Below are 10,029 nucleotides of genomic sequence, written 5' to 3'. Positions count from 1 at the left end.
GGGTTTTGATGTCCCATTATTTTCTTCTATTTATTAACCCTTTTTGCACCATTTTAATTACTGATTAGTCTTAATTGTCAAATTAATTAGGCAGATTGTTACTGATTACTTGGGCTCATTCAGCTAATTTGATGTTTTTAATCTAATTTCAAGAATTAATGAAGCATTGGGCTTAATCTAGATTTTGGTCGTGGACTTAAAGAGGGCAAATAAAGCAACATTTACCTTAGTTAATTTTTAATTAGGAGATTGCAATTTTATTTTATGTTGTTCAATGTTTATTTCATTTTGGGCCAGAATAATGTAATAGGGCCCAGTGACTCTGAGTAACCCTTATAAATAGCAGCCTTGGGATACGTGTAAAGGGGGGCTATTCTGTTAGGCTATTATTCAGAGCATAAGGTTTAGGGTTTTTACGTTTTGGAGCTTATTGTTACTGTTCACATAATGCACTTTTCCATTCTCTACTTCTAATAGCAATTTCGTTTTTATTTCTTCTTCTGCATTTAATTTCATTTACGTTTCTGCTTTCGTTTCATTCTCGTTTCTATTTCAGGTTCCATTTATGTTTCTGTCTTTAGTTTCAATTGCATTTTTTGTTTTTCGCTGAAATTATGAAAGGCTAAATTTCTGGTGTTGTTTCCTTCTGAGGACGAAGCTTAACTCTCTTCGAGGTTCTGTTTATAATGTAGCTTCTTGGCAGTTTTCCCTTCACCAATTAACCCATATGCGTTCTGTTAATCTGTGCACGCTTTGTGTTCGATTAATTGCCTCTGTGCTTAAATTGCGTTCGTGCTTAATGAACAAGGGGTTAATTGGTGTATGTGTTGCTTAATCACATATTGATAGTCCTAAATTGATTTTCGCTTAGTAAATTAAAATAGGGTTGGATTAAGTGGTTAACTGTTAGGGACGAATTCTTCATAACCTAGGACAAGAGATTGGCTTCTGAATCAGAGGAAACAATACATTGTTTACAAGCCAAGTCTAGGGTGATCCCGCATGGGCTATTGTTAGTCGTTTTATACAACTAACTTTTGGATAGAAAACATTTTCTAAAACATGTATAGTTCCCGAATTTATAGTTATTTTGTAGGAATTTGTATATAAATCTTGTTTTATTTGAATAGATGTCTTTAGAGTATCTCCCATGTGATTTAATGATAAAATTTGCATAATTTCATGTTTAAATGAGGCTAAGTCTTAAAGTGCTAAAAGGAGCAGTCGCGCAAAGCGGACCCTATGGGCTCAACGTGCATCCACCGCTAAGCGCAGCTTCAGCACGCTTAGCATGACAAGGGAATCTAACAGATCATAAGAATCAAGGTTGCGCGCTAAGCGCGAGATTTGATCGCTAAGCAAGACGTTTGTCTTTAGCCAGGCTCAGCGCACGACTGGCGCCAAGCCCAAATTCACTTACTCGCGCTAAGCGCGAGGGTGGCGCTAAGCGTGATGTCGCGATTTCAGAGCCTATTTAAGCCTGAATTGTCAGAATTAGGGTATGATTTTGAAAGACCAGAGCTGCATATTTTTGCACAAACTTCATGAATAGTACTCTGGAGGCAGCAAAGAGGAGCAGCTGTGTAGAAGAGCCTAGGGTTCTACATTTTTAGAGAGATTAGTGAGTGTTAGAGTGATTGTGAGGTGCCAATAAGAGGAGGAGGGATCCCCCTTCTTGTGTAAGCAACAATTATTCTGTACTCTCTATCTCATTTGTGTTAGGGTTTCTGTGTATGGCTGGCTAAACACCTTAGTTGGGGATTTCTAAGGAACTGTTGATGTAATTATCTTTAATATCTAATTAATTGTTTTTTTTTGTGTTCAATGCTTCTTTCAATGCTTAATTATTGCATGCTTTTGGTCTGATCACCCATTTGTGTTCACTGTTAGGTGACTTTAGCATTGGGAAATGTACTGTTGCCTTAGAACTTGATAGAAGCAGGACTAAATAACTACATTACTAGGGATGGATTGTGGGGTTTTGGTTTTCTGAATATGCTGTGATGATAATGCTGTTTAAGTTAAGCCTAGTCTTACAAGAGGGATCTGCGAACGAAACTTAGGTTTAATTAGTCTAAACTTATGAGGGATCAAGGTTTAGTACTTTAGGCTACATCATAGAACATAAGAACATGATTAATTAGAGAAATATCCTCTTATGCATCAACTTGTTTGTTAGAAAGACCCAACGCTTTTTACTTATTACTGTCAACTTTTACTTACTTGCATTTACTATTTTCACCATAGAATTAGTTTATTTCTGTTTTTAACCATCAATTATCAATGTTTGTTCCAACAATGCCTTACTTCTGAATAAAAATCTATCTAATAAGCAAGTTCCCTGAGTTCAATACTCATATCACTCTGTTTTAATTTTAAATACTTGACGACCCGGTGCACTTTTCGGTATTTCATTTCCCTTGAATATATTTGTTAAAAAATTGGAGAAAAAGGAACCATATGGGAAAGTGAACAAAGTATTTATGGCGCCGTTGTCGGGGAACTTGATTCATTAGAAGAGTTCAGTTCAGTTTTAAGGCATTGCTTTATTTTGTTTTCTTTAATTCATTGATTCTTTTTACTAACATTTTAGTTACTGCATATTTTATTGTTCTTTGGAATTGGATAATTGTTGTTCTGTTTCTCTTGTATGAAAAGAAGATCTACTGCAGGTGATTTGATCCCCATTGATTTGGAGATTAATGCTACTTTCAAGAGGCGCAACGCAGAGAGAATAAGAAAATTTTTGTAGGACTTGGAAGCAGTGGCAACTCAAGAAGAAGAACCTCGATCTTATTAGGCATCTTCTAGCTTTCCAATTGTAGGGCAATCACATACTGTGCCATAATTCTTTTCCAGTATAGCGTGGCCAGAGGTTCAGGCACAAACAATCACATATCCTCCTTCTTTGATACAGCTGATTCAAAATAATCTGTTTCATGGTCTACTAAATGAAGACCCATACGCACACCTGGCCACTTACATTGAAATATGCAATACCATTCGGCTGGCTGGTGTGCCGGAAGATGCAATCAGATCGAGTTTGTTTTCGTTTTCACTATTAGGAGAAGCTAAGAGGTGGCTTCATTCTTTTAAAGGGAACAGTCTGATGACCTGGGATGAAGTTGTAGATAAGTTTTTAAAGAAATATTTCCCTGAGTCGAAGACTGCAGAAGGTAAAGCCGTCATCTCTTTCTTCCACCAATTTCCAGATGAATCATTGAGTGAGGCCCTAGAAAGATTCAGAGGCTTGTTAAGAAAAACTCCCACTCACAGTTTTTCAGAACTGATGCAACTCAATATCTTTATAGATGGGTTAAGACCACAATCTAAGCAGCTTCTTGATGCTTCAGCTGGGGGTAAAATCAAGATGAAGACTCTTGAAGAAGCAATGGACCTTATTGAAAACATGGCTGCTAGTGATATTGCCATCTTAAGAGATAGAGCCCACATCCCAACCAAGAAGAGCTTATTGGAGCTTACATCACAGGATTCATTGTTGGTGTAGAACAAGTTGCTATCTAAGCAACTGGAGGCATTAACCGAGACACTAAGTAAGTTGCCAACTTAGCTTCATTCTGCACAAACTTCACAATCTTCTATTTTGTAGGTTGCAGGATGTACAATCCGTGGTGGAGCTCATGACTCTGGATGTTGTATCCCTAGTGAAGAACCAATTATTCAACTACATGGGGAATCAGCCCAAAAATACTTTTAATGAAGGAGGATTTACCGGATTCCAAAATGGCCAGCAATACCAACAACAGAGACAATGGCAGAACCACCCTGGCAATCAATTCAACAGAGACCAGGGTGGACCGTCCAATAGGCCTCAGCAGCAAGTGCCTAGTCTCTATGAGCATACCACGAAGTTGGAAGAGACTCTAGCTCAGTTTATGCAGGTTTCAATGTCTAACCAGAAGAGCTCGGAGTCCGCCATTAAGAATCGGGAGGTCCAAGTGGGCTAGCTTGCAAAGCAATTGGCGAATAGGCCGTCAAGCAGCTTTACTGCAAATAATGAGAAGAATCTGAAGGAAGAATGTAAAGCTATAATGACAAGGAGCAGAATGGCAATTCAGGCTGATGAAGGTAAAGCTGAAGAGAAGGTGGAGGGATATAAACAACAGTTGGCAGATAGGCCGTCAAGCAGCTTTAGTGCTAACACTGAGAAAAATCCGAAGGAGGAATGTAAAGCTGTCATGACAAGAAGCAGAATGGAAACCCATGTTGATGAAGGAAAAGCTGAGAAGAAGGTGGAGGAACATATACAACAACTGGCAGCTGAGCCGACACTTGAACCCATTTTTTACTTTGCTGAACTTGAGGAGATTTTGGAAGATGAAGATGACTAGGAGAGAGAGACCCAAATAAAAGATAGCCAAGAAGGAATAAAGATGAAGGAAGAACAAGAAAAAGAAAAGGAAAAAGAAGTAGAAAAAGAAAAAAATTAGAAAAATGAAAAAGAAAAAGAGAAGGTTGAGGAGAAAAAGAAGGGCAAGAGTGAGGCTACAAGAGAGAAAAAGAGAGAGATTACTTTAGTTGAAGGCAAGGAAGTACCATATCCATTGGTACCTTCCAAGAAGGATAAAGAGCGACACTTGCCCAAATTTCTTGACATCTTCAAGAAACTGGAAATTACTTTGCCTTTTAGAGAAGCTCTCCAACAAATGCCCCTCTATGCCAAATTTTTAAGAGACATGTTGACCAAGAAGAACTGGTACATACATAGTGATACTATTGTAGTGGAAGGTAACTGTAGTGCAGTCATTCAATGCATCCTTCCCCCAAAGCACAAAGATCCTGGAAGTGTCACTATACTGTGTTCCATTGGCGAGGTTGTGGTGGGTAAAGCTCTCATAGACTTGGGAGCTAGTATCAATTTAATGTCTCTCTCCATGTGCCGGCGACTTGGAGAGCTATAGATAGTGCCCACATGCATGACTCTCCATTTAGCTGATCACTCCATCACAAGGCCATATAGAGTGATTGAAGACGTCTTGGTGAAGGTCAAGTATCTAATTTTTCCTGTTGATTTCATGGTGATGGATATAGAAGAGGACTCTGACATTCATCTTATTCTTGGACACCCATTCATGTCTACCGCAAGCTGCATGGTAGACATGGGAAAGAAGATGCTGCAAATGGGCATAAAAGATCAGAAAATCAACTTTGACCAGTTCCATGAAGATAAAGATCCACCTAACCGAAATGTCTGTTTGAAGGTTCATGTGATGGAGGAGAGGAGACCTGAGAAAAAGGTTCTGGAAGTAGGAACCTTGTTGGACCCTAGATAACAGGAAGATGTGTCAAGCTAATGACATTAAAAGAGTGCTTACTGGGAGGCAACCTAGCTTTTCTTTCCCTTTTCTCTTTTTCATTCTGTATCTCTTGCATGTAGTTAGGATAGTTACTTGCGATTGTGATTAATTTTTCAGCTTGTTTAGTAGTGAACAAGGGGGTTTTTAAGCCTATGTGAAGAGATGGACATAAAAGACTTAGAAAAATTTTTCAATTGTCCATCCGCTAAGCGCAACCCTTGCGCTAAGCGCCATGTCTTCACGCGCTAAGCCTGAGCTTGCTCGTGCTAAGTGCTTAGACCCCTGGCTAGTTGGTTGAATAGTTCAGCTAAGCGCACATCACTGTGCTAAGCCCAACATCTTCACTGGAATTGAACTTCAAGCAGTGGGCTTAGCAGAGATGGTGCGCTAAGCGCCACTCCTTCTCTAGAAAAATCTATTGCACCAGTGCTAAGTGCGCTATCCTGAGCTAAGCCCCATATCCATTCTGGATTTGAACTTTCACAAGTTGGGCTTAGCAGCAGGTTGCGCTAAGCACCAATCCCTTATTGTTTTGAAATGCTTGGAAGTGCGCTTAGCGCGCTTGTTGCGCTAAGCCTGAACTACTCTCTGTAAGTTGAAGCTTGATTGTGCGCTAAGCCTTACATCTCAGGCTAAGCACATATTGCAGAAAAATTGTGTTGCAGAAAGCGTTAAGCGCAACCTATGGCACTAAGCCCCAGATCCTCTCTGGAATTTGAAACTTCAAGTTGGGCTTAGCGCGAGGTTAGGCTAAGCGCATGGGCCTTAAACTCAAATGTCATGTTTGTAAAAGGGGCTTAGCACAAGGTTAGTGTATTTAGGTTTAGGGTTTACAATGTAGGGTTTAGTTAGGTTTTAGAACACAATAGGGGCAATGCTTGTAAAAGGAGTGAGGACGCCTGTGTTTCTGTTGGAAATCGCGATGAACGCGCTAAGCATGCCTGTTGCGCTTAGCCTGTTCATCACAGCTGAAATTGTTTTTGGATCTCCAGATGATCGCGTTAAGCCGACCATGTCGCGCTAAGCGCATTCATCCCTGCTAATGAACATAAACGATGAGTACACTAAGCATGTCTGTGCGCTAAGCATCACTAGTGTTTCAGACACTTAGAATTTTTTTAAAAAAAAATTTGGATCAGCACTAAGCCTGACCTGTTAGGCTAAGTGCCACTTTGCTTCTACTTTTCAACCTTTGAATAAGGCTAAGCACAGCCTGCTATGCTAAGCCCTTGTTATGTTCATGGAGGCTGAGCTAAGCGCGCCCTGCTGCGCTAAGCTCAACTCTCTTACTATTTTTAAGCTTTTGTAATCATGCTAAGCGCGCCCTGTGTGCTAAGCCTGAGTGTCAGGTGAGGCTGAGCTAAGTGTGCCTTACTACACTAAGCTTAAGTCCTCTACTATTCTAAAAATTGTAGATTTAGGCTAAGCCCAGCATGTTGCACTAAGCCTAATCTACAGAAAAACATTTTCTGCATCTTTAGGCTAAGCGCATGTCTGTCGCGCTTAGCCCATGAGTAAATTTGCATAAGGTGCGCTAAGCCCAGCATGTTGCGCTAAGCGCCCAGTCTAGTTTTCAATTTTATTTTTCTGTTTTTGATGAGAATAATCCTGTTTAACCTTGTGGTTTGATCGTATTTCTTTCAGATGGCATCAAAGAAGAGAAAGGCACCTGCCACACCTTCCCAGGTCTGATATGACAGATCAAGGTTCACTTCTCCAGAGGCTTGGGAAAGGTACACAAACATAGTGGTGCCTAAAAAGATACTTCTAGAAAGAAATGTGGTGATATACCACACTGAGTTCGATGATTTCAAAGAAGAGCTTGAGAGAAGAAATTGGCATGAAGAGTTGACCAGCTTTGTAGAAGGCAGCATTGATGTTGCCATTGTAAAAGAATTTTATGCTAACCTCTATGATCCAGAGGATAAATCACCAAAATAGGTGAGGGTCAGAGGTCATCTAGTGAAGTTTGATGAAGATGCCCTCAACACATTCTTAAAGACCCCTGTGATCATTGAGGAAAGGGAAACACTATCAGTTTATTCCAGGTTCGCACTCCTGAGGCCTAATCCTTAGGAATTGGAAGCCAAGCTCTGTATCCTAGGGAGGGGATTTCAGCTTAATGCTGATGGCTTGCCATTGAAGATCCTCAGAAAGAACCTAAATACCATTGATCAGACTTGGAGCATGCTTTCTTTATCAAACTTGGTCCCTACCTCACACACATCAGATATCACTCTGGATAAGGCCAAGTTGATTTATGGAATAGTTCACAGGATGGACATGAATGTGGGCTACTTAATTTCTCATCAGATCTCTATGATCGCCCAGCACGACTCCTCTAGGCTTGGGTTTCTAGCCTTAATCATTGTTTTATGTAAAGCTAGAGGAGTCACTTCTGATTCTAGGATGCTGGAGAGTCTTAGCCCCGCTATTAATTTGGCATATGTGAAAAAGAACTGTTGGAATCTTGATGATCTAATAGTGACTTTCAGAGGGCCTAGGAAGGCCAAGGAGAAGAAATCTAAGACTCTCCCATCTTCTGAGGTTCCCCCTACCACATCAGCTCCTTCCACATTAGCACCAGTTTCTTCTACCCCAGCTACTTCTGCTCCATCAGCAGCTCAGCTACCAGTTTTAGCTCCTTTTACTTCTGGACCATCAGATTTTTCTTTTACACCAGAGATGCTACATGCCATGATGCAAAGCCTACACCAAGGGTATATCATTATTAAGCAGAGCTTCCAGAGCTTGGGCCTACCATCTATCATGAGCATGGAAGACTTTCACACTCAGGTGGCTTGGCCAGGATTCCGGCCTTCTCTTTCTGGAGGGGGTGGGACCTCCGCAACCCAAGAGCTTGAGCCCACAGAGGTGCATAAACCAGCAGTGGAGGATGAGCTTACTTCTCTTGAGCCCTTTTCATTTGCTTATGATTCAGTTATGGCTCAGGAGGAAGTACCTTCACTAGAGCTTATTCCAGAACTATCCCCTGCACCTATCTCTGAGGATACTCTGCCATCCACACCAGCATTGGAGCAAGAGTAGCCTATTTCACAGGATCCACCAGCTGCTCCAGTGTTGGATCTTAATGAGCATGCAGAGGATCACCCACAGAAGGATTGACAGGATCTTTATCTTTTTGCATTTTGAACAGTTTATTTTTAGCAGTTTATTTAGTTTATGCTTTATGTTTCAGTTATTTAAATTTCAGTCTTTAAATTTCAGTTATTTTGTTTGAAGTAGTAGGTTGTACAATACCATGTTTGAACAGTGCATTGATTGAATATGATTCAGTGGTTTGATTTGGTATGAAATGAAGTTTTGTGATTGATTTGAATTAGAAATTGTATGAATTGAATGGATTGGAAGGTATAAATTTTTTTTTTATCAAGCCTGTAGCCATTAGAAGAGAAAGAACATGTGATTAATAGTATGACTAAAAATGTTAGTCAGTTTGTCAGATTGATTGTGAAGGAATGTGTCGTTCCTAAGTATTTTTATGCCTTTTATATTTTTTATCTTTTTGTGGTCGACAAGGGTGTTTCCCTTGCTCCTATGTATCCCTCAATTGTGGTAAGGAAATCAGACCTACGTAGTTCTTTGAGAACTAAATGTTGGTTAAATTATTTTTATCTTTTTTGCAAAATATGTTTTTTTTTAATGAAAGGTCATTTGAGGCGTTGGACCATTAAACAATCTTTCGATTCTTTTGAAAGGAGAGAAAACATTAAGGCATTGGACCATTAATGATCTTTTGTTATTTTTTAAAAGAGGTAATAAAGCTACGTGTTGATTTTAGGCTTTTTAGAAATCTACATTTCACCAATAAAGGCGAAAAAGACCATTTTAAGGCGTTGGACCTTAAAAATGGCTTTTTTAGGTGATGACAAAAGCTTGATTTATGAATTGATTTTAGCCTTAGTTTCACTTTGGTTATTAGTCAATTCGATTAAGAAAGAAAAATCCTAAAGAAAAACGTCCGATTGATTTTTTTGATTATTTTACTAAAAGATATTTTTTGATTTATTATATTATTATTTTGCCTATTTTTGGTTTTTAACATGGTTACGGCATGATCGAACGGTCGGATTTCATTTTAACAGAAATTAAAAGATGATACACTACGAATGATTGGTGGAAATTTATTTTATTTTTGATTAGGCGAGAAAATGACTTAAATAAATGATTAAAGCACGTCAAAAGGGGGTACGGAAAGTAAATGAAATAAAAATAAAAGCACGCGAAACAAGTGAGGACAATTAAGGGTACATAGAATGAATTGTGAAGTTCGATTTCGGGAACTTACCGGTTGAAGACCAAAGAACGAACAAAGAACGACGAAGAACGACGGAAAATCTTCACGAAATCACTCACGGAAACGTCTTGAAAGCGTTACGAAAGTTCCTCGGCTTGGATTTTCTTCACGGAAACAATTTTTCTCACTAATTTTAAGTGATTCTCAGATACCAGAAGGGTTCAACATTTTTGTTCTTCCCTCCTTCCCCTATTTATAGGGAAAAGAGGGAGAAGCTTGCCACCTAGCTCGCCCAGGCGAGCTCAGCTAGGTTGCTTCCTCTAGAAGGCACCGCCTTCTAGAGGAACTTCCTGGAAGGCCCAAGTGGGCCTGGTTGCTATTTGCACCCCCTTGTTTACTAAATACACCCCCATGCCTTTTTTTTGCTGATTCTTTTTCCGTGACGTTACGGAT

General features: G+C 39.6%; 1 protein-coding gene across 1 annotated transcript; it reads left to right on the top strand.

The window, feature by feature from the left end:
* Nucleotides 1-1,452: 1,452 nt before the first annotated feature.
* On the top strand, nt 1,453-3,968 carry LOC114391571. The gene is made up of 3 exons (XM_028352566.1): nt 1,453-1,499; nt 2,860-3,498; nt 3,611-3,968. The coding sequence occupies exons 1-3, from the start codon at nt 1,453-1,455 to the stop codon at nt 3,966-3,968; spliced, it is 1,044 nt and encodes a 347-aa protein (XP_028208367.1).
* The last annotated feature ends 6,061 nt before the right edge of the window (nt 3,969-10,029 follow it).

This window comes from Glycine soja, chromosome 17 (genome assembly GCF_004193775.1).
Source record: "Glycine soja cultivar W05 chromosome 17, ASM419377v2, whole genome shotgun sequence".
Taxonomy (NCBI): domain Eukaryota; kingdom Viridiplantae; phylum Streptophyta; class Magnoliopsida; order Fabales; family Fabaceae; genus Glycine; species Glycine soja.
This window is presented reverse-complemented; position numbering and strand designations above follow the sequence as displayed.

Coding starts and splice junctions, on each gene's coding strand:
- LOC114391571 (XM_028352566.1), top strand. CDS start 1,453: ATGTCGCGATTTCAGAGCCTATTTAAGCCTGAATTGTCAGAATTAGG. Junction 1,500..2,859: donor CCTGAATTGTCAGAATTAGG/GTATGATTTTGA, acceptor ATTCTTTTCCAG/TATAGCGTGGCCAGAGGTTC. Junction 3,499..3,610: donor CTTACATCACAGGATTCATT/GTTGGTGTAGAA, acceptor TCTATTTTGTAG/GTTGCAGGATGTACAATCCG.